General features: G+C 37.5%; 1 protein-coding gene across 4 annotated transcripts in view; it reads left to right on the top strand.

The window, feature by feature from the left end:
- The window catches only part of adgrb2 (adhesion G protein-coupled receptor B2), a 448,357-nt gene that overhangs the window by 143,785 nt on the left and 278,310 nt on the right, over positions 1–26,262 (top strand). For all 4 annotated transcript variants that reach the window (XM_030146710.1, XM_030146711.1, XM_030146712.1 and 1 more), the window contains exon 2: positions 6,771–7,674. In XM_030146710.1, coding sequence (XP_030002570.1) covers positions 6,786–7,674 — 889 coding nt within the window. In that variant the 5' untranslated portion in view covers positions 6,771–6,785. The remainder of the gene's footprint in view (positions 1–6,770; positions 7,675–26,262) is intronic.

The following is a 26,262-nucleotide window of genomic DNA, read 5'->3' on the forward strand; positions in this document are numbered from 1 at the left end:
CCAAAGGAGATTTCAAAAATAGCTGGAGTGTCCATAAAGACTGTTTATAATGTAAAGAAGAGAATGACTATGAGCAAAACTATTACGAGAAAGTCTGGAAGATACTATTAAAGAAGAATGGGAGAAGTTGTCACCCAAATATTTGAGGAACACAAGTTTCAGGAAGTGTGTGAAGGCAGTTATTGAGAAAGAAGGAGGACACATAGAATAAAAACATTTTCTATTATGGAAATTTTCTTGTGGCAAATAAATTCTCATGACTTTCAATAAACTAGTTGGTCATACACTGTCTTGCAATCCCTGCCTCAAAATATTGTAAATTTTGCTTCCCCACCCTGTAGGTTGAGAACGTTGTGTTTGTCTGGACCTGTGGCTCTTACTGCAGAAAAACAGGAAGACTCAGTATGTTTGCGTACTTTTTCTTGCCACTGTTTGACCAATAAATCGTGATGTGATGCAAAAAGAGGCTTTAGGATTTTCTGTTTGTGAGATCTTATGAATTTGAGAAAGCTGGATGTGCTTGTGCAAGCATCCGCCATCCAACCTCCTTCTGTCCGCTGAGGCATCCTTCAATGACAAATTTCATTAAGATGATATGTATGGGTAGTTTGCAGAAATGTGCAATGGAAACATCTTATTCTGGTGACTAAATTCTATTATCGTGAATCCAACTGTGTGGGTTTACGTGCATGTGTACGCGTGTATGTTCTCAGCGTGTGATTTTTCAATCCTGCTATTGTGGAGCTGAAAGTGTTTGAGTTTGTCAGTATCTGTACCAAGATTGCAGAGCTTCCAGCCCCATGGAGGATAATAAAGTTGGTGATAGTTCCATTTGCTCTTACTATTATGGAGCGCTTACAGCCTCCCACTGTGTATAAGAAATACATCTAAACATTTTTTTTCTTTTTTTTATGTGGCTTGAAGTCTTTTCACATGCCGATTAATGGTAGAATCATAAAGACACATTGAAAGAAAAAGGCAAAAAAGAAAACTAGAACAGTTAACTTTTTTTTTTTTTTTTTTTTTTTAACATGTATGTAGGACACTGAATCTGGAAATATTCATGAATCATAAAGTAGTACCTTGGCTAGAATTGAAAGTATTAATTTTGACACATTATGTCCCAGCACTGATCTGTTTTGCATGAGTCTTACAATGGAGACAAAAATCAGATGAGTCATATTGTCACTTCACTGCATTAAAGAATGAAGAAGAACCCCCGAGGAGAGGACGGGAAAAAAATAAATAAAAAAAGAAAGAGACAGGCAGTGAGGGATATACATATTTTCCCATCCTTGGTGATAACATTAATGTCAAGGTGCAAGGGGGGAAGGAGAAGACATCAAAGCTAATGAATATTTATGGATGCCCACAGTAAAGTGCCATATTAGAGTGAAGTGGGACAGAATGGCCTCATGAAGACAGCACTTTAGGGCCTAGTCTTGCACAGACTGTGGCTCTATGAATATTCATTGTTCATTGTCCCAAAAACAATTTGCTTAACGCTTTTCACTTCTTTCCGTCCGTGAAAAATGTGCGTAAGGATTTACCTATGCATGGGTTGGCCTTTAATGCTATGTGTCCTCACTTTTGATAAGTCTGTGACAACTCCAACTTCTATTTGTGCAAGGGGAAAAAAATAATAAATAAGTACAAATGTCAACAAAAAAAAAAGACTATTCAACCGTAATGCATCTTCAAATTCAACTCAGCTCTGGAGGCGACAACTGAAGTGCCATTAATAATATTCCGTCCATAGAATATTATAAAATAAGCAGTGTATTCAACCGACAGTGACACATTGTTAGTGCGACATATGGCATAAAGTAGGATGCAGCCTGTATGGACGTCGTATCTGTTTGAAAGTGTGGAAGTGTTTTCAAGTGGCGGAGTATATAACCTTATCATATGGAGCAAACGCTATCATGTCCTTGAGCATATTTCACAATATGCTACATTAGTCTTCCCTCAACCCAACTGTGGCGTGCATTTGTCAAAGTGTCACCGCAGCCAAAGCCAAGCGCTCCTTAAAAACCCTTCATGTCATACGTAACGTGTGGAAAATCTCAGATGAGAATCCTGGGCTGGAAAAGCCGGTCCAAATCTGTGACAAAAGAGTCAGATAAAAGCAAGCAGAGAAAGCTACCACAAACCACAGAAAAAAACATTTCCAGGTCAGGAGATAGTGTGTTGCTATGGTTACTTGTCTCATACTACTACTACTATGACTACTCCTTAAGTAAACCCAGTAAAAGAAACAATAATTTTATGTTATAACATGCTCTACACTGGACACAAAGTCTGTTTTCTGACTCACTGCAATGTGTCAATGTCCAGTTTTGGATCTGTCACATACCTCAATGATTCCCTGAACAGGAGATACATCTGCAGGTTCTGTTGGTAACAGGTGTCCGGGATTACAAACTACCATTAAGCCGATCTTTAGTAAATGTAACATGATTAACCCCATAGGGACCCAAACATCCACCAGCAACCAAAATCATCTACTAATATAACATGTTTAATAAATGCTGATCCACTAATCCTATCAATACATGTAAATGATTGGTGTAAAATACAGTTTGTCATCTTTTCATGGTCATCAGATATGACCCATTTGGACGTTCAGAGGCTCCGTCATCTTCTACAACATTGATTCACCAGTAAAAGCCATAGAGTTGGATCAATGACAGTGGATGGAGACACTTGTTTTATGATTAGTTAATGATAGATTTGCGGAGAAAATCACATTTTCTTCAGTTTTCTCTGTTTCTGATAATAATTCTCAACTTTAATAATAACCATCTACATGATCAGTAAATTAAATATAGGAAAATATGTGATTTTCACTGAAAAACCCAAAATATGAGTATGATATTATAATAAATGGTGATAAATCACTTAAAAAAAGGTGAAGTCTAGACAGAAATCCATTTGGGAGCTACCACTGAAGTAGCTCCGGGTCTTTATGGGTTAAACTGACGTCAACATGAGTCAGCTCAAACCCTATTAAGGCCACATGTTTGCAGTTAAAATGATGTCTTAGCTCAAAGAAATGTGAAAAATGTCAGAAATTGTACTGTACTAGTCAAGTATTTTCTAACTAAAGATGCAAGATTTCAGTTTTTAGGTACTTTGGGGGTCTTTGAAGGGAGACTGTGGTCTGTTCTGCTTGAGTGAAGTGGCTCAGTTCTCTGAGTAAACAAGTATTTTGTGTAAATTGTTGGTTTCGTAACAATCAGATGCCCTTATCCATGGACTGAAAAATTATGATGCCTCTTGATAAGATCTAAATGATCAGTTTGTGAGACAAGTGACAGTTTGAGGCCCACTCACAGCAGCTCCACAATTTGCCATGAAGATGAACCATGGACCATCCATCCATCTTCTGAACCGCTTTATCCTCGAGAGGGTCGCGGGGGTGCTAGAGCCTATCTCAGCGATCTATGGGCGAAGGCGGGATACACCCTGGATCTGGGGCGCTGATAACGGGGGGTAAACATGACGAATTTATGGGGCCCAGTGTTTGTGGGGGGCCCCATAGAGTAGTGGAGGGGGCCCAGTGGACATAGAAGTTGTGAAAATTTCATGTAAGATCTGCTGTAGAAGAAAGGTGTAGAAGTCGGGAGGAGAACACTGAATGTGTTAAGTTTCGTTTTCACAGAATAATAAGTGGCGTTGTTTATGGAGTGCGCAACCCCCACCCCCCCAGTCTGACAGATAGGAAAGATAGTCAATTTCTGTAGAGTCCACAACAATTATGCTTTTATGGGGCCCATAATTGGTAGTTGCGCCCTTGCCCTCAATGTGTCGCCAGTTCATCGCAGATCTGACATACAGAGATGAACAACCAATCACTCTCACCCATATGGGCAAGCTAGATTAACCTATTAACCTATTTTAGTGCATATCTTTGGATGGTGGGAGGAAGCCGGAGTACAGAGAGAGAATCCACGCAAACAGAGAGAACACGCAAAGTCCAAACAGAAAGGTCTTGGTGTTGGAATTGAACCCAGGTGACAGTGCTAACCACTGCAGCACCATGCCACCCAGTCATGTACCAAATATATGCTTTTTTTTTTTTTCATCTATTTCTATTTTTGTCTTTATTCTTCAAAGTAGACTTAACCAGCCCGCCAAATACGTGACGATTTGCCCCCATCACAGCTAAGAAGTCATCTCTGTGGCACGACTAGTTGAGCCAGGTTAGCCGTTAATATTAATGGTGAAAAAGCCAGACTGGAATCTTTTTAGTATTTTTAGTCCCAATGATTCAAATTGTAAAAGTAATACATGAACATTACAAGGCTTATACTTGTACATTGTTCAAAGAATATGCTAATAAAGTTGATAACATAATGTCTCAGAAACTAAAAGTAACACATAAAGGTTAAGGTTAAACATATAGCTTCTCAAAGTAGTGAGTTAAATGCATGCATAAGCTGACATAGTAGATGATTTTGTATAAAAACTACTGTAAAAATATGCAAAATAAATAATTGTAAGTAATAAAAACATTGGTTTGTAGTCCATCTGAGCAAAATATAGTGTGCTGACAAGTGGTGCAGAGCTTATCTCATTGCACATGAGGGTACACTGGACAAAAACAGCTGGAAACCACTGACCTATTTAGTAAAAATAAACAATAGGGTGAGTATATATAAAAACAAAGAAAAAAAATCTGACAGTTCAATGTGAATCATGAATATTCTGCTTTGTCTCACCTTTGGGTGTGACTTCAGTATATTTTTTTGTTTTCCATATATCAGCCCTCTTTTGAGATCTACTATTTATTCTGCACAGTAGGGTGAACGTCTGTGATGCAGTGAGATTTAGTGTTTGCAAAAGCAAATCTGTGTCCATAAAAAAAACTGTGAGTGACTTGTCCTTGAGCGTGACAGCAGAGCATTTTATGCAACGCGCATCACTCGTAGCATCATCAGAATGCCTAGAACCAATAAGCTTGTTTATATCTCATGATGGATGATACAGTTTTTTTTCTAATGCCCTGTTTCCTCTAGCATGTCCTTTTCCATCTTTTTCTCTTTCAAACACCCCCTCATCACCGCTCGGCCTTTCATGTGCCTTTACCTCTCATTAGCAGCTTCCCCTTATAAGCCCAAGTGCCTCTTACTGTCCAACCCCTGTGGAGTCACCTCTTGACATAGTGAAGTAAGCACAGCTCCCAGCCTCTCACCGTGGTCCTGTGGACTATGTGTCTACCACTGGAGAGCCTTAACAGACTTACATAAATCCTGTGAGGTGTGGGCTTACCGCTGCGTTTCATTAACCTAGGCCTTAGGGAAGTGGAGGACATGCATTAAGGGTGCATGTGCTGCAGTTATGTCACCCAACTGTTAACCTCAGCTTCTGCTATGAGGAAAGCAATTTGTGTGTAAAAAGCAATGTGAAATATAAAATAAAATGTGTTAACACTGTAAGACCCTGCAGAGTCACATCTTGGGCGGTGGTAAATAGGGACAGTACATGTTTTAAGAATTTTTTAGTTATAGCTTAATTCAAGTTACTTTAATTTAAGAGTGATAAATACAGACGGACAGACAGATAGCAAAATCACATCATCAGTCTGTAGTATAGTACATTTACTGACTACAAATATATCTCTGTGTTCAAAATACATAGACAAAAGGGGTATTTGTACAAAAAAAAGGAGTTTTATATATTTTGATGTGAAAATGTCCACCCAATTAGCATATATAGGTTACCATTCTGACAAAAACATATATATATGTGTGTGTGTGTGTGTGTGTGTGTGTAAGTAAAACAACTTAAACAAATTAATGCTTATGGATGTGAAAGGAACTGTATTTACCCAAATACATACACTTATACATCTAGTTTTCTATTGACCTTGATATAAAAACACTCTACATTTATTCGTTCTACCTCCATCTCCCTTGTTTCATCACATTAATTTTGTTATTTGGTTATTATAAAACTGAGCAATCCCAATGGATGAAATTACACCCACACTTAATCTACATAGAGAGGCACAACAATATTTTGAGAGTGCTTCAATATCACACTATAGGCAATTCTAGAGGAATGTCTCTGCATATTATGCTGTGAGGTTATTGTTAGAGTGGCATGAACATTTCCCAATTCCCACACATCCTCCTGTGTTGATGCAGAACCACTTGAAAATCTCAGGTGATGGAGCAGTCATACAGGGTGTACCAAATGTACAGGCTACTGATGTATTTGCAAGGTGAATACTAAAACACTGTATATGGTGTATATATTTCTTTTTGTCAGCAGTGTGTATATTGTGTGAGTCAAAATCAAGCTGTTGGCGGACCCTCACTGTGTCAGTGATGGTAATAGTTTGCCAGAGCCTTAGGGGAGCTACTCAGCAGGCAGTGCAGTGTGTGTTTGTGTGTGTGCATGCGTGCACTTCAGTGCTTCTGTGCACGTACCAGCAGGAAAGGGTAGAGCAGGCCCCACAGTGCATGTCTCAACAGCCAAGTCATCAACCCTTTTAATCCAGCCCAGCAGGGATGTGTTTGTGTTTTTGACAGCGTGTGTGTTAGAAGAAGAACTTCATAAGAAATGCTGCCTAAAACTTGATATTATGCTTTAAGACAAAGCAAAAACCCTTTCCAAAATGTTTCAGACTCCACCTGATTCTTCAGTCCAGACTTGCCCAGGACTATTGATTACTCTGCCCGTGTCATGTTGGTTTTGTCAGGTTGTGTTTGAAGATATCCTCTGATGTCTCTACCATTTGTGTCTCTTGTGTTTCCCTACAGGACGAATGTCATAGGATGAACACTGCTGGTGGGGTGTGTCTGTCTGTGCTGTCCTCTCTCCTGGCTGTGGCTGGGGCCCTGGCTGCCGTGTCTGCCCTCGCTCTAGCTCCTCTTTCTGCCCTGGCTGAGGCTGCCTATGGGGTTGCCAATAGTGTCCCCAGCACCGGGGCAGAGGGGGCCCCTTCACCCATCTCCTCACCGTGCTCCAGCTTGGTAGCTGGGGTGCTCTATGGCTCTTTCTCCCTAAGGGAGCTTTTCCCCTCCAGGGCACCAGGCTGCTCCTGGTCCCTGGAAAACCCTGATCCCACCAAGTACTCCCTCTACCTCCGCTTCACCCGCCACCCGACCATCTGCCGGACACACTCCCCTATGCTCCTGTCACTTGACCACCACCTGGCCAATCAAAGCTGTCCTCTTCATCTACAGACGACTGCTGCCAAGGATCAGGAAGTCATCGAACTATGTGGCAGCCAATCCAGCTCAAATGGACCTTACGCCTTCCTACAGTTTGATAAGAACTTTGTTCAGCTGTGTCTAACAAGACATCCAGCCGCAGATGAGCCTCAGGTAACCAAGGAATTGCTGGAACTGAGACTGGTGGAGGTGTTGCTCATAAACAATGAGAACTCCAGCCAGTTTACGTGTGGCGTGCTCTGCCGATGGTTCGAGGAGTGTTTACGAACAGGTCACAATGGCAACCAGGAGGCCTCTGACGGGGACGGTTGTGGGATGACCCAGACAGGATGTATCTGTCCAAACCACAACATCATGGCACCTGCTATTCCGTTGCTGCCGGAGACTCCGCACAGCTTCAGCAATGGTTCAGTGGTTCCCGATGACTGCTGCGTCACTGAGCTGCATTCCAATGATGCAATCGCCATAGCACCCAGAGACGTCCGACAAGGTAAGAGAATGTTTCTGACAGATACTGTGGCAGCATCACAACGATATGCTTACATGAAACGCAGAGATTATCATGATAGGGCAACCACTTTACATCCTACATATTTTTTTCTTTTTTTCAAGCTTTGCAACAAATAGACACGTTTCAAACACAAAGCAGTAAAAAGGGAGCCCTCAGAATATCTGTCCCCTGCTCTTTATATTACAGATTCCCCAGTGTGGTGCAGATTGCGTGTATGGGATACCATCTGTTGTCAATGCCGGGGCAATATCAGTGTGCCTACACAAATGCACATGGCCATTCATACATCAGTGCATTCAACATGAAGCAATCCCTTTGCACACATAACACATGGGAATATGTACTGTATGCAGTTGTGTGTAAACATGTATTTCAGAAAGTGTCATCAACAAAGAAATGTGTTTTGGAAAATGGACAAAGATTGAAAGAGTTTTAATACATTTGAAACAGGAACTTGGATGAATGCATTCAAAGCTGAGCATATATAGTCCCTTGGTTGGTTTAGTTAGCCCAGCCACTTATTTATTTTGAGAATATTTAATTTCACGTGAGAATTATTAACCTTTAAATTGTGAATTAAATGTTCTACATAGTCAGTTGTTGCATTAGTCAGTTTATAATATAGGTACAACCATGAGTTATGTGGTCTAAAATGGAATTAAGTGGAAATTTGGCCAAAAAAGAGCAATTTGGAATAGCAGTAACTCAAATGAGAGCGTATTTGAGGTACACAGTGTCCGATGAGAATACATTTTAGTGGGAGGATGGTCCCCGGTTTGCCAGACAGTGTGTATCGAAATGAAACGTAAGGAAAAATGTGAAAATTTGAGTTTAAATGCATTTAGCCAAGGTGTATGCAAACTTCCACTCTCAACTGCATAATCATGTTTGAAGAGCGAATTGTGCTAATTAGAACCCAGTAATTTGTATTGCAAGACTTGGCGTGCCTTCAGCAACACACTACTACACATGCTCCGAGCTCTGGGGAGACTCTTACCTTGCTGACGGGAAGGTTATCGGTCTCTGCATTCAATCAGCAGAGGGGAGGATTTTATCATCTAATAAACTCAGAGAGAGAATAAGGGGAGGGACAGAGGTAGAGACGGGGGGGATAGGAGGATAAAGAAGGAGTCTTTTATCTGTTTCACTTGGCCTGATGTACTTTTGCTTGAGACAAAAGCCAAAAGGATTGAACTGCTCTATAAACTGATGCCAAGTGTTGGGTTGATATTAAAGTCGTGCCAGTTGCCTGGAAGCGTTGTTGCCGTTTTTGCGCCTCACCTCAAATACACTTCAATAGAATACATATTGGTTAGTGTCTGGTCGCTCAGCAAGTGATCAGTAACCACTCGCGGAGACTGCTGTGAACTGTGGCTAGCCATTGATTGAGATGAAAGCTCGAAGAAGTGTGGGTCAGGCTTTTTTCTGTGAACATTGTATCTTCCCACAATTCCCTTTATCCCAGCTCCTCTAAACTACCAGAATTACCGTAAAACCAACATTTTTGCTGTCAAAGCACAGCCAGAATCCCATTCCTGCTTTCTATCCACTAAAAAGACAAACACACCCTTATTGGAGAAGAGACACTTAAAAACAAATCTTAAATGCTTTCCTTTTCCGACCTCACCTCTCTAAATCACTCTGAGTCTCTTTCTTATGTTATCACTCTGCAGCACTATCTGCAGTGCTCCTTAAACTAGCGAGATAATGGAACACTTTTCTCTGTTTAAAGCAATTCTTGTTGAATGCAAGTCAAAGCTTTTTGGGGCCTTCATATGTTAGCATGGTAATTTAAGACACTTTTCGTACCGTCTCAAGAGTTTCCTGAGGACCTTTCGCAGCATGTCAGCGTGACACTGTTTTTTAATGTCACTAGTTACATCTGAGTGTCCTTGGATAACTATCAGTATTATTAAAGGTACAAGAAAAGAAAAGAAACATAGCTAAAAGCAGCAACAGTGCTTGTATCGGTGGTAAGTACAAGTGGTTCTTAGTTTTGTAATATATATAATGTCCTTTCCGGGTACAAGAGGCACTTAACACAATGTTTACTTCATATGCAGTATATTAACCTTACTTTTACAGTCCAAGTCTGTATAAAAGGTGCATGTAGGTGAATGGAGTTATACACAGATCTCATACAACAGCTTAGAAATGTCTTGTCAACACCCAACAGGCTGCATTTGTATATAAGAATCTGTTCTTAATTGCTTGTTTGGGTAAATAATGATTAAATGAATAAATAAAATAACCTTGGTTCTTCACAGAAATATTTGACAACTGGAATGAAAGATTATTTTAATAATTTTTAAGCATTTTATCCTCCTGAGACCCAGCAATGCATTTTTGTCCTCTAGTGTTTAACAGCTTTACTTTAAAAAGATAAAAAAAAAAAAAAAAAAGAAAAAATTAAATGTCCACTGAAAAGGATATTACATTAAAAAAAAGTATCTGAAAAAACTGTTGCATCATGCCGTTTCCAATTAAGACATTTATTTAATGTAAAATGGCAGAAATGTTTACTTACTGGGTCTCAGGAGGATGTAACTGGTGCTAAGTTTGTACAAAATGTGTATTATTATGCGTTAGTGAGACTGTATAAGTATATAGGAACACTGAAAACATATTTATTCTTGGCGGACACAATATTTTTAAGTCCTCACAAGAAACTTAACAGTTAATAACCTGCTTATCAGTTGCATATTGTGCAGTAGATATTACATTGTCAAACTTTGCATTTCTTTTTTTTGCGATTCACTTATTGAGGTTAAAAATGCTTTATGAAATGGACCGCACTTATATGAAGTGCACTCAATGTTTACTGGACAAAGCACTTGCAGCGATAAACACGATGACCTGGAGATCAAACCGCCAACTGTGCAGTTTGTGGACGACCCACTCGACTTCCTGAACCACACTCGCCCACGATATAATGCATGTATTAACACATTATGGATTTTATTATAATTCCTCATCTGGAGTGAATGTTCTCAATGTTATTAGAATATAAATAAATATATATGTTCTATGTGTATAAAGCACAAAAGCCATAGTGTCCAACAGGCCTTTAATTAGTAATGTCTCGTGATATTTTCAGACTATCTGTAACATATAATTTAACCCAACAATGAAAGACAATAATATATTATTTATATTAAACATTTATATTATTGGCCTCATTATGAAGTGTTTTTTTATTCATGAGGGGTTTTTTTTTTTTTTTTTTTTTTAAAGTGTATTAAAATGCAATTAACAAAAAAAAAAAAAAAAGTATGTGACAGTTCTTTTAATTGGAAACACTATATGGAGTGTAATTTCAATTGCTTTGGCCCTGGTTATAAAAGACACATGGACTAAGACACAGTAGAAGGGAACCTGTAGAGACATGAGTGCTATCTGTCAATAATACAGGGTATTTTATTCACTTTAAGCCTGTTTGTCCTTCAACACTTCTGCTAAGAGGACACGGGAACTATTTAAAAAGACATCCTAATTGTATTTGCTCACTGGGTTCTTATACGTTGTATTTTCAAGATATATGTATATTTTTAGGTTTAGTCTTAGGGCAATAGGGTTTGTGTCCATCAAATTTAAGAATACATTATCCGATAGTAATTTAAGACTCATATCTATGTAAAACATTTTTAAATAAAATACAGTCTAATTTCCATATAAATTGGGTATTATGGAGGAGTGTAATCTGCATTATACTATATAAAACAAGTTGTTGTTATTATTTCTTTAATTATTCAGCATTATCTAGCCTTACTCGTGGTTAGGACACTATGCACATACAGTTTATGTGTTTATCTCAGCTATCTGATTTTATTATTGTGTGTGCAGAAGGATGAAACAGAAAAACATTGTAAGCAACATCTGGGTTCTTCATAAACTTCATCAGACTACTACTGGACAAAAATAAATACGATAAGATAAGATAAGATAAGATAAGATAAGATAAGAAATATAGAAGAGTATTTATTTATTTATTTATTTTTATTTATTTTGCACATCATAAAACAGCAAGAGAAGATTTAAAAAAAACAAACAAACAAACAAAAAAACATTCAAAAAAGTAACATCATTGTGCAGCAAAGGTTAGAAGCCAAAAAAGGCTTACATGAATACCTCCCCGGAAATGAACAATACACAGAGAAAAAAAAAAAAGAGAAAAAATAATTAAAATACAATATAACTGAATTAATCAACTAAAGTAAAAACAATAAAAATGCAAATCACATTACAAATCATCAAATCAAATGATATACAGCCTTATATTTTTCATGAATTAGAGTCCTTTTCAGATGCTTTTTAAACAATGATTTAAGAAGATGTTGATTGAAGTTCAGGTCGCAGATTATTCCATAGATTTGGTCCACGATATTTCAGAGAATACTGAGATAGGGAAAAGGGAAATGAGCCTTAAGTTTCACTTTTACTTTCGCGAAGTACAAGCGGCACGGATTGCTACCGTACCCCACCACCACCAACAACCCCTGGCCGAACCACAGACGCCAGACTACCAAACCCCCCCCCCCCTTTCGGATTACACACCGCTACATGAAGAGGTCACTTCCACAGAAAACACTGAACTACAAGGAGCTACCATGGCAAGAGACAAGTCCTACACTGGTACCCGGTCTCTTCACCAGGGCCAGGAGAAGAGACTGCAGCCTGGCCCCGGGAGAAGACACCGACGGTCTGGAACCGGGTGAAGAGACCACGGCCCCAGTTCTAAGTGGTTCTTACCGGGTAGTCAGACTAAGGCAGAGCCGGTGTCGATCTTCAAATTCTTCTCTGCTTTCAGTCATCTCCATGTTTCAAAATCATCTCCTGTACATATCCTTGTTTTGTTTCTCACTTTGTCATAACGTATTTGGGAATAATAAGAGGCCTTTTAGGTTTATTAACGTCAGATATTTATGATCAGAAATGTTCCAGCTGCAGCTCAGTGGGAACTGGCAACCTGGATGCTGAAAGGCTACTGACTCTGTGATTGGAAGACAGGTGATGGGCGGAGCCTCAGACCAAAACACACAATGAAAACATAAACATTATTTCGGGGCTGACACTGAGCTTTTCAAATGCAAATATTCTGGCTGGACTACTACTGTCAGTGATATCAGTATTAGAAATGAACATGATTCCTTAATGTCATAATGCCTTAATGACATTGGATACTCTTTAAAATTGGACATAAACAAGAAAAAAAAAGAAAATAGAAAAGAAAACCCACAGTAGCCTATTTACAAATGATTTGCAGCTATGGGTAAAACAGAAACATAAATTAGTGGAGGTTGGTCTTGATAGGGGAGGGTGAACAGCTAGTTGGTCATATTTCAGAAAGGCTCATATTTCTTCCTCTCCTCCCTGAGTTGAGGTAGCAGTTCTTTTTGTTTCATGCGGACATTTTCACTGAAGTCCTCATTGATAAAAATGTTCGTGCCTTTGAGGGATTTAGCTCTCTTTAAGATTTCTTGCTTGTCTTGGTAACGAAGCAGATTTATCATAATGGATCTAGGACGACCAGAATGGGCGTAACGTCCAACACGATGAGATCTCTCAATTTCAAAAAGCTTGGGGTCTATTTTCAGATGGTCACAGAGTACTTTCTTGGCCTTGATCTCTGTCTCATTCCATGATTCAGATTTAGTGTTTAGTGTCAGGTATTCCCTCAATCAGTAGGTTATTTCTTCTTGACTGATTATCCAAATAATCTCTTTGCAGACAGATTAGTGATAGAAATTTGATAACCAGCAAGATTTGCAGAGATGGCTTGTATTTTTTCAGAGCTGCAGGTTGTTGTGCCGAATTCTACTCCCTGCCGAAAACGGCATCACGCAGCAGCTACCGAAAACAGCTCCCCCTTCCTAAACCAGCCATAAAGAGGCCAAAGTGCACCAGATTCACCGTGTCACACCAGAATAGCTCCAAATGTGAGCCGCTAAAGTCATTTCACTCCTGTAGCTTCGCAAGCTTTTTGTAATTGGGGATGCAGTTTTCGGCAATATCTGGTGCTGAATTCTGCTCCCTGCCGAAAACTCCATCCCCAGCCACAGTATCTATTGTTATTGTTATATATTTTGTGTGTTGTGTATCTAAGATTTAACTTTAGAAAGTTTTATATACCTTACAGTTTGCACATTCTTTAATATTTACCAGATTAAAAAAAAACATAACTGCAATATCTTACAATATTATTCATTATTTAATTGCTACACAGCTATGATGGTGTTAAGAGGTTGAATAATTCACAATTAATTTCATACCCTGCAGTCAGAAAGGAGAAAAAGTTGTGACAGGGTGAATTTGGTGCACATTGTCCTCTTCATGGCTGATTTAGGAAGGGGGAGGAGTTTTCAGCAGGGAGTAGAATTCGGCACAACACAGGCTATAGTAGGTTTAATTTCATCCAAGTTAGCCTGTGAAAACTGGAGGCTTTCTTTAAGATCCTGCAAGTCTTTAGACATGTTCAGGACGTCTTTAGTTTGTCCATACGGGAAAACATTGAGTCAACGATCACTTGCAAGCAAGATCTGTAGCTCTCTTGTTGTTCCAGTAGCTCTTTATAAAAAAGTTTTTGCTGTTCGCATAACTCATGAACCACGGACAGGGTGACCAAATCGTCCTCACCTTTTCGAGGCATCTTGATGATAAAGCTCCGTTAGGTTAAAAACTTCTTCTAGTCCACGTTTTTCCTCAGAAAAAGAAAAAAAGAGACTTCAAAGCAATAGCCACCAACTCAGAAGTGCAGTCGCCGTTCCAGACCAGCCTTTGTCTCCACTCCCTCTGAGTCAACAGTGTGTGACTCCTGTCCCACATCCCCAGTCTAGCGTCCTTCTCCGTCGGTCCCTGCACTCTCCAGGATCGCCCACGAAAGTTTGCCGGAGTCCAGATGTACTTTTGCCTTTGCGAAGCCGCTGTGCATGCGTCTCGCTGCGTCTCTCTTCCCTCATCCCTGCTGACAGCCTGGTTTAGCCAAATCGCCAAACATTTCCAATCCAGTACAGGTCAGCAGATACTGTATGTTGTTGTCCCATTTGGGTCTCTCCTCCACACTAGAGCCCATGTTTAAGCCGACTACTACTCCAATTTGGTTCCAAGACAGGACTGAACTTTCTTAACAGGCAGCGCAGTTATTTCCAAGGTTATTATCGTTAACGAAAACTAACGAAATGACGAAAACTAGAATTGTAAAAACATTTTCGTTAATTGAAATAAATAAATACTATAATTAAAAGAAAAAAAATGATAACTAACTGAAACTGTATTGTGTGTTTACAAAACTAACTAAAACGAAAAAAAAATTATGGATAAAATTTCCTTAGTTTTAATCTTTGTCAATGTCAGATTGATATGAAATTGATCTATTTCACTCAAGCAATTTTAGCTAGCGGCACCATGTGATATTTAACGGTCCGTCACTTGTGGTCACTTGTGGTTTCCAGTCGTCTTCTGGTCCCCACTCTACCTGGAAACATGGAGACTAAAGTTGGGAGAAAGAAGCAGAGTCCTGTCTGGGATTTATTTGAATACGACAGAGAAGAAGAGAAAAGATATAAAGAAACTAAAACTAAACTAAAACAAAGCATTTAGAAAATAACAAAAATTAATAAAAACTAGCAAACCTGCTCTAAAAACGAATTTAAACTAACTGAATTAGAGAAAAAAAGTCAAAACTAAATAAAACTAAACTATAAGGAAAAATCCAAAACTATTATAACCTTGGTTATTTCCCAAACAGCTTTTTATCATCCAGTTCCATTGGGGAGTGATGGAAGTGATGCCCAGTGCTCCTGTCTTTGTCCTGTCAAGTATCTGCAAGTTAACCACCTGAGACCCAGGAAATGTCAGCAAAGTACCAGCTTTTTTTGTTTTTTATTAAATAAGTGCATATATAGGAAACATCATGATGCAACAGTTTTTTCAGATGCAGTTTTAAAAGTTTTTATGGAATGTCCTTTGTGGTGGACAGTTTTTTTTGTTCTTTTTTTTTTTTTTGTATAAAGTTGTGAAACTCTTGTCCGCAAATGTGGACAGAAAACCCATAGCTGGGTCTTAGGAGTTTAAATTACTTTTTCTGTACATGATAAAATTACTTTAAATCATAATAATAATAATAATAATAATTAAATAAATTAATACAATAAAATGAATAGAGTCACGTGAGAAAAAAAAAAAAAACTGATGTTGACGGATGTTACAACAAGCGAAGAAGAGTTTTAAAAGAAACACGGTGCGGTATGTGTGGACACACCAGGAAACGGAATCATTTTTTAATTTAGTACAGGACAGAGGGGTAAGATATAGGAATAATGAATATATCTGTAAATCAACACCATATTTACCTTCATCACCATGTTTTTGGAATGATTTCTCGTGTCATCTCACAATAATAAATAAGCAAATCATCATATTTGTGATTTAATGAAAAAAAAACAGACATTACACACTTCTGTTTTTTTGGGTTTTTTTCGACATTTAGTAAATATGGGTAAAGTTTTCTACAGATGTCCAATGGAGAAGCCACAACTGTCTAGTAACATATGCAGAAATTACCACAAATAGTCACTTGCCCAATGAAGGGTTAATCTGCTTTTATCATGTCCTCTACTAGTTAATCATAATTTCAGGCTCTATTGTTGCCCAGGAAATGTTCCACCTCTTGAACAAATGAATCCCAAGCTGTTAATTCTAGAGAGCTGAGCTTTTAGGCGATTACGGGGTCACCAATGAATTTTCTAATCTGGGCTCCAGTGAGAATTCCAGCTTTGGGCTTTGCATCACTTTGGACTGTACCGCATTTTAGCACCTGAATTATGATCACTTAGAATTTCTAGGAAATGCTATTGTGATGTGGCACTAATGGATTTATCCTGCATAAGTCAACATCCTGACATGCTGAAGAAATTCTGATTTCAGTGCAACAGATTTTAGTAGAATCAGGTATTTTTTCCTCCTGGGAGCAAAACGAGTGTTGTCCAATGTGATATATACAAAAAAAACGAGGTTAAATAGGAAACATTTTTGCAAGGCTAATGCTTTTATTGTACCAACCTCTGCAGTAAAATAGGTTGCAAAACACTGTTCATGAATAATAACCTTTTCCCACACATTTTTTTTTTTCTATGGACCAAAAAGGAGCGGACATGTTTACATAGAAAACACCTGTGTGCTAGATTGTCTCACATGACACTGAGCATTGAAGGTGAGAGAGAATAACAGCACAAACTGTGAATAACATCCAAAGGTACAACAACAACAGCCTCCTGTATATCTCAGCACGCATTATTTATTCCACAAATAGTGTCAAGAGTTTTGCTCACCTTATGCTTCCTGATGGCACATTCATGCAACACATCCATGTACATTGAGATGCTTCCGAGTCATATGGCTCAATTCCTAACCATGCAGAAGCCAGCAGATTTCCTTCCCTGCTATGAAATGATGCAAGTCATAGAAACCACATACTTATACAGTATACCCACACACATAGACACACACTACCTGCACATGAACTCGCTTCTTGAGTTTCTGAAATTATAAGTGATGAGTGTCAGGTTCGCTACAGAGGGATCGTCTCTTTCACCAACACACACCCAAACACTCCACAAAGATAAACACAGATACACACCATACAGTGGCTCATCTTCACTCATTTTGTTCCATCTACCGCGTTTTCATTATATCGATCTTCTCCTTTCCCTCCTTCGTTTTTAGTTCGCAGCCCAACAAACGTTTACCCTTTAGAAATTTTCTCAGGAATACTTTGAAAATCCAAATTTCAACCTTAGTGTGTTATTGGAGGACAGAACAAGACTTTATTACTTTTGTGAAATTATTATTTTATTATTATTATATAGAAAATCAAGGTCAATGAAGTTTCTTAAGTGGCAAAAAAAAAAAAAAGAAAAAATCCAAGAACTAAATATAAATAATACAAGAAAACCACATGTAAGGTGAAAGGAACATGTATTTTAGAACATTGGACCGACATAAGTGCTGATCCAGACACCTGTCAACATCCACATTATCCCTTTGAACATCATTACTTACATTAGTACTCGTGATGTTCAATACCACGGATTTCCTTTCCAATCCAATACTGATCAAAATTCAGACTCGTATCAGCAATACAGATACAATATCGATAATTTGCACAAATACACTTAATGTCTGGAAAATCTAAAAAAAAAAAAGTGTATTTCAAATCATAACTTCATAAAGAATACAAGACATGACAGTAATTATTATTTAATTATTAAGAACTATTATAAAAATGAGAACTTGCATATTTAGTTCATGCTACATGAACGTGTTAACATGAAACATGAAAAACATTGAAAATGTAACACTTCAACAAAAGCATCCAATATCGACACTTTCCCACATTCACAGGTTTTTGTTATTGAACAGTTTGTTTAGTCTGTTCTGTTTTCTGCTCAGAATCTCTCCTGCCTTTGAAAAGACTCTCTCTGCTGGTACAGAAGTGGTGGTCATTCCCAGGTATCTCACTGCTAGTTTACTTAGGGCTGGGAAGGACAGACCCAGGCGGAAGATAAAGTAGTTCCCACCAATCACAGTTACTTTCCACTGTGTTCCTGATATACATTACCTCAAATGACCTAAGTATCAAAAATATCAATATTTTGATTTCTGAACTGATTCTACAGCACAGGTGTCAAACATGCGGCCCGGGGGCCAAATTCGGCCCACCAAAGGGTCCAGTCCAGCCCTTTGGATGAATGTGTGAAATGCAAAAATTACACTAAGATATTAACAATCCTTTGAGTTCAGGTTCCACATTCAGAACAATTCAATCTCAAGTGGGCAGGACCAGTAAAATACTATCATAATAATCTATAAATACTCACAACTCCAAATTTCTGTCTTTGTAAATGTAAATATTTCCATGTATTTACACTAAAACAAAGTGTAATTTCTCAAAAAAATATGAATAACCTGAACAAATACGAACAACCTGAAATGTTTTAAGAGTATTAAGTGCAATTTTAACAATATTCTGCCTGATATTAAATGTTTTGTGTATTTGTAGATCCACTGTGATCTGTACGTTATAATGAACATGTGGAAATGATAAACTGAAGCATAATATTGTTAAAATTACCCTTATGGTTTCAGTTTGTTCATGTTATTCACATTATTTGAAAAGATAGTTTGTAGATGTAAACATTTTCATTGTTTAATTTTACTTTTTTTACTCTAAAACATAAAGAAAATTTTGGAGTTGACATTATTTATATATTATTATGTTATTATTTTACTGGTTAAGCCCACTTCAGACCAAATTTAGCTGAATGTGGCCCCTAAACTAAAATGAGTTTGACACCCCTGTTCTAGAGTGTAAAAATCTGGTATCGGATATATCAATATTTCAGTATCAATCCGCACATCACTAATTAGTACCATTACTTCATGGTACCTAACAAAGCAGGTCCACTCACTGTTCATGCAGAGGTGGACCTTACAGACCCTGTAGACCACATTGGACCTGAGATTGTTGACTCACTGTCCTCACTGGAACTGTTGCTGTCACTGTCTTGTAGTGTATGCAGAAATGACCAAAAATAGTCACTTGATAAAGGGTTAACAATGAAAAGGGATATTGTTGAAAATAATGAATAACTGCATGGATTGAATGCATGTGTATGGATCGTCAAGTTTGATGCGTTCTCCGTTACAATCTCCAGTGTCAGATCAGATTTACACACCTAACGTACAGCGCAGATTTGCTGGCGACTGGCATCCTTTCCGAGAACAATTTTGGAATTCATAAAATCCGCCATGAAGATTGAAACTCATAGGAAAACCACCTTGATGTGAATGCACGTGTCTGCGTTTTGTACTGAATAGCATGTAAGTAAAGAGTCTTATCAACACCGCAACAGAACGAGCACTTCACAGGCTCCAAAACTACAAAAAATAAATAAATAAATAAACAACAATCAATCCAGGTATCCTGACAAACAGAAGGTGGAAACAGGAGAATGGATTATTATAACGTGTTACTGTATCCACTCAGCGCCCACAGAGTGAGAGCCTGAAAATCTTTGAGGCCTTTTTAGTTCTGCCAAGGAGGTTATGAGACCACTCCAGTTTGTCAACATGTCCGTCTGTCTGGTCAGCAGGATTATGCAAAAACCTTAGCATCGATTCTGATGAAACATGGTGGAAGAGCAGCAAAAGGGCCAAGGATGGGCCCCTTTATTACACTACAGATCCATAATAACAGATTGGGAAGAAGAACTGGCTATTGGCCTTGGCGGAGGGCCCCCCCCCCCCCCTCCATCCCTGTGTCCTTCTAGTTTCCATTCATGTCCTTGAAAGAACACTAAATCCTTATTTGACTCACAGCCAGTGGAGAATTAAGAGACTTGGGTCAAAAATAGGTAAGAAATACACCTTATGATATATAGTATAGCCCTGTGTACAATATATTCTAATATATCAATATGTCAAGGAGAAAATACAGCACTGACGGTGTTTGGAATTCAACAAATCAGCAGGTAATGATGTGAAAGAGAGAAAGAAAGGGAAATTAAATGCTTATATTCAGTTTATGTATATGTTTTTCATGAGTGTCAGTGTTTTCCCATTAAAATACATATGAAAATGACTGCTTTTGTGTTTCTGTTTAACTCTTTGCTTCATCTTGTTTTGTTGAATTTAATTAAATCTATGGTCATATATACATGCCGGTTTGTGGTTGTTAATAAGGATAGATCAAGAGGCATTTGTGTTTATGTGTGGACCTAAAGGTGTTGGTGCCGACACCCACAGCGCCCGAGTACAGCGGCGACTGTGTCACTATGATGGATAATGGATGCCTCGCAGCCATTTTTTTTCCCCTTGATGCTTGAGAACTAAAGGCCATAAGGGGTCAGAGCTGGGATCTGGACTAAGATGGAGCTGCTTATTGTGTTATTCTGCCCTTCTCACCAGGAGAATTTTATCTAATCTGAAAATGGCGCATAGACATCCGATTTATCTTAATGTGGTAGTATCGGCGTCTTAATGTTTTCAGCTGTTACAAGGTTGTCAAGACTTATAGACGTGTCATTTGTGCAAGAGTGTTTCGGCGTACAATATGGAGTTAACGGCATTGTTCTCAATCAATCATCAATCATTCATGGAAAAATTACACCATCCTCCATGTGTTGGCTCATCCATCATGCCGCAGTAACCACCATTCCTGTCCTTTAATTTAATTAGTTGGCTTGCATTAACTTGTGGCTCGATGTGGAACCTTGTCTGAAGGGTTCGCTGTTGTTTCTTATCAGGAGTTAATCAGAATGTTTACAGAATTAAAACAGCCTTACTACTGAACTCACAATAAACGCAGTGTTAAGCAAAAATATTTCTAGTAATTAATCACGACCGAAGGAGAATTCCCACCACAATCAGACGGTGGATGTAATGTCCACCAGCGGTATTTCCACAACAGACGCAGGCAGAACAAGGACAAACACATCCCTTTCATTTTGTCTGTGCTTTTAAGCACTTACAGTAAATAATGGGAAGCCATTTGTCAACTTGAAGAATGTGAATTCCAATACCGTGCAGTGTGAATAAATCTTAATTCCAGTCGAATATAACTTTCTACTCATTTATTTATGAAAAGAGAGACTGAATGAAAAAATACTTCCACTGTACATTTTTGCAAACCGCAGAAATGTTGACTTTCCACATAATTCTAATGTCTGCGGCACATTTGCTTGTCCCTTGACAGGCGGGATGGTGGATATTCAGTATCCATGACAACAGAGATTAGTTTTTAGTTTTATGAATTGGACATGCTTTGGTCGGATTGGGGAAGCCCAGGTATCTCTCCTGTTACCGTAACCAAGTACTTAAACCTAACCAAAAAAATGATTTTCTGGTTCCATAAGAGGTATTTTTGATGGAAGAAAATTAGAATGGCATCATGTGTGGTTCTGTTTTTTGTTTGTTTTTAGCTTCACTGTCGAATTTCGTTCTTCATATCACATGTTGAATGACAATGAATCTTTTTTTTTTTTTTGTAACTTAAATCTTTGTTGAGTTTTATGTTGAATTGTAACAGTTACCAAAAAAAAAAAGAAACAGACAAAAACAAACAAAAAAGACCCCCCCCTAAAAAAAAAAAATAAATAAAAACAAAAACAAAAAAAAACAGGAGCACAAATGAATAAAAAAAGAAAACACTTTGTCTGGGTAGCAACAGTCAGTCTATTGATTTTGTGTTGCTATAGTCCATTTATTCCACGTTTTATCCAGTTGTGGTTCTTGCAGTCTCAGTCTGTATGTTAATTTTTCCATTAGAAATATTTCTTCAATCGTGGATATCCACTGGTCCATTGATGGAATGGTTGCCTTCCCCCAGTTCCTTGTTATAGGGTTTTTTGTTTTGTTTTTTTTTATAGCTATTAGGAATATTTTAATCGAGTATTCTTTCTTTTTAAGAATGGTAATGTCCCAAAAGTTACAAAGATATAGAAAATCAGGAATCAGTGGAGTTGAATAACCCAATACATGGTACAGTATGTCCCCAATCATCTTCCAAAACACAGTAATATATGGACATTTCCAAAATACATGTGAATGGTCTACATCAACTTCACCGCATTCACACCAACACCTTTAGTGCATCTGCATCTGTTTGCTTTTTAATTTTGGAGTAATAAAAAACCTTACATGATTCTTCCAGGTAAATTCCCTCCACGATCGAAAGCAAGTGGTTGTTTGATGAATCTTCTGATGACAATGAAGGATTTTGAATCTTGAATCTAATGTTTTACTTTGGGAAACTGGCTGCCTTAAAGTTGTTTCACAGCAAATGTGGATTTTTGCCTGAAAAATATGCATGGAATGTAGAAAAACATTTGATTTTTTGAGTTTACTAATACTTGGATACTTAATGAAAAAAAGTTTCACTGGTCTATAAACACAAAGCTTTCAGAATAAAAGCAGAGAAACTTTGCCATGTTTGAGTCACTAAAAAAAAAGAAAGTCAAATATGGAATATGGCTATAGCTTTCAAGATACAGTATTGGGTCAAAATGAAATTCTATGTGAGGATTTCTATCACCAAAAGGAACAATGATCTCTGAGTTACCAGTTCTACTTCAAAACATTGTCTGCACATTAGAATACCTTCACTTTTCAGATTCCTTCTAGAGCAGGGGTGTCAAATATGCGGTCCGTGGGCCAAAACCGGGCTGTCAGACGGTCCAATCCAGCCCATCAGATGAATTTGTGAAACTCAAAAATTACACTGATGATATTAACAATCAGTCATTTTAGTTCAGAGGTTACATTAAGTCCTTTTTTGGTCTCAAGTGGATTGGACTAGTAAAATATTATCATAATAACCTATAAATAATAACAATTCCAAATGTTTCCTCTTTGTTTTAGTGTAAAAAACTGCAATTACATGAAAATGTGTAAATTTACCAACTATCCTTTCACAAAAAAATGTGAATAACCTGAACAAATATGAACGACCTGAAATGTCTTAAGAGAAATAAGTGTAATTTTACCAATATTCTGTCTGTTAATATATGTTTTGTGCATTTATAGATCCAGTGCAATATATAAGTTGTAATGCATGTGTGTAAATGATAAACTGAGGTATAATATTGTTAAAATTGCCCTTTTTTTTTTTCTTTAGAAATTTCAGCTTGTTCATGTTATTCACATTCATTTACAAGGATAGTTTGTAAATGTTAAGATTCTCATAGTGTAATTTTACTTTTTTCACTGTTAGTATTTTACTAGTCTGCCTCACTTGATATTATATTGGGCCCTTGAACTAAAATGAGTTTGACACCCCTGTTCTAGAGTAACCTTTGTTAATGAGGTTAAGAATGTACAAAAACATATGTATGTACAGTATGTAATAACACTTTATCCTGTATATTGAAAACATTAGCCAAACAGCACTTTTGTCATTTGTTTTCTGATTCACTGGATCAAATTATGTAAGATTTAATACATTCTTTTACCTCTGAAGCAGATATCTGCCAAAAAAAAAATCACAGACTGGTGTTTTCAGATGGACTTTGATTTCTACAGATTTTGGCTTGTGGGAAAATATCTCTGACTAAAGAAATCATCTGTTCCAACTGCTGGTATTACAGCTAATTACTGTATCCCAACCCTCCCAAAGCAGTGGAGCCACCATCTACAACACACTAGCACTAAAGCTCACCAAAAGGCTGTCTCCCACTATTACTCAGGCTTTTGGCCTCAAGTCAAGCATCTCCGTTACTTGAGCACCACAAAGACAATAATATCATTGTGGTTAGCAAAAAGGCAGTTTAAACAACTGAAGCCCAACTAATTATCTACCATTTGGAAGAGAAATGGCAAAAGAAAATGCTCACCTCCAGCACACTGCCAGTTGTTGCTCAGGCTTTAGCGGTTTGTGTGTTCTTCTTTGGATGTGTGAGGCTATCATTTCCAGCAGGACCTCAGACTGTTTCATAGTCATCTGAAAATATTGCCTAAAGTGATTTAAAAAAAAAAAAAAAAAATTCTGTATAAAAACACTGTTGGAATTACTGATGGCCTGGTCATGCTAATACGGATGTTTTGCAAAACAAACACTTTTCTTTCCTTTGGGCTATTTCAGGTTACTAAAATATTTATTTATTTATTTGTTTATTTATTTAAAAAAAAAACTCCCAGAGCAAAAAAAAAAACAAAACAAAAAAAAAGATTTTTGTGTATTTGCATGAATAAAAAAAACAAAGATGTCAGAAAACACTTTTAGTGCATGCATTGAACTTGCACCTGAAACATGAAATATGGATCATATAGGTCTATTAAATCTAATTTACATGAAACTACTAAATCTTACAGACCTTATATTGCTTGGATATATCGTTGTTATGTCTACTATTACTATTATCATTTTATCACTTTGTTATAACTATATAATTTGTGACTATTTACATTGTAGATTCTCACTGAAGGCATCAAAACTATGAATGAACACATATGGAATTATGTAATTATTTTAAAAAAAAAAGTGTGACATAATTCAAAGCATGTTTTATATTTTATATCTTCAAAATGGCCATGTTTTGCTTTTATTACTGCTTTGCACATTCTTGGCATTCTCTTGCTTCATGAGGTAGTCACCTGAAATGTTTTCCAAAAGTCTTGAAGGAGTTCCCAGTGATGCTGAGCACTTGTTGGCCATCTGTGGTCCATCTCATGGCATTTAAATGAGAAGGTGAGCCCAAACTTTTGAGATATATATATATATATATATATATATATATATATATATATATATATATATATATATATATGTATACACACACACACACACACACATACATACATACAATCATACATACATACATACAGGGTGTCCCAAAAAAATTGATATCATTTCATCACCTAATAATTTGTTTAAAATTAGATTGCTCTTTTTGCTCAAAAAAGTGTATTCATTTCTATTATTCTGCTTTCAGGAATAGACATGTCGTTTACTGCAACAGAGAAGGTGTTCTGTGTATTGAAGTACAGCCAAACTCAGACAAATGTGAATGTGCAAGGTGACTTTGTTAGAAAATTTCATAAACAAGCACCAACAAGAAAGTGGATTTGGACATGGCATAAGAAGTTTCAAAAGGAAGGCTGTTTGTGTCGGAAAGGAACTCCACTACCGACTTGATGTGTGCCGCATCACAAGCGGTGCACACACTGAACATTTGTAATAACTTTGGAACATTATAAAACGACCATCTCCCAGACGTTTTCATTTGAAATTTGTAGAATAAAACATTTTATATTCAAAATCAATCCTATTAAGTATCATTTCTCCTGAACATGTAGTCACTCCAAAGGAAGTCATCTGTGATCTTAATCCTGTGGAGATGTGCCAAGTCTGTCTGTTGTAAACTAAAAAAATCCCTTTAAAATGACCTACGCTTCATCAGCAAACACAGACATCCTATGATAATATTAGCCCCATCTGACATTCATGTGATTGGGTATGGTTTGTAAACTTTTTTGTTTCCACTGCGCATTTATTCAGCCTATTTCTTTGTAAAGGACTATGGAGACTGCACTGGTGGTGATAAATGAAAGTTTTAAAAGTGTTTTGGGTGCAAATTTACAATGCTTCTGTCAATATAACATGAATATTCACTGAAAGAGAAGAGTTAAATCCTCCAGTAAAGCAAAATCTCAAAAGATGAGACAGATGACAGGCATGACAGTCAGAGACATTTTTCTATCTCCAGCATCTATCTGTAACTGATGAGCCTGGCCTTGACATCAGAACCGGAGAATAAAAGTAAATCTGAGTCAAAAACAGATGTGTGAATGTTCTGCATGGAAGACAAATGTGAGCATTTAATTTCCAAATAACCAGAGGTCCTGAGGTTATTTGACTCCTACCTGAACATTCACACCTTTTGGTCATTTAGATCGATTGGTTAAATCTTCCTGCACCAAACACGATGAAAATACTGCAAACAATATTACAACAAATTATGTTTTCATTGTGTGAAATAAGTCTGGTTTTACTCAGCCTTTCAACACAACTGACTT

The sequence above is a fragment of the Sphaeramia orbicularis genome, chromosome 11, assembly GCF_902148855.1.
Source record: "Sphaeramia orbicularis chromosome 11, fSphaOr1.1, whole genome shotgun sequence".
NCBI lineage: Eukaryota > Metazoa > Chordata > Actinopteri > Kurtiformes > Apogonidae > Sphaeramia > Sphaeramia orbicularis.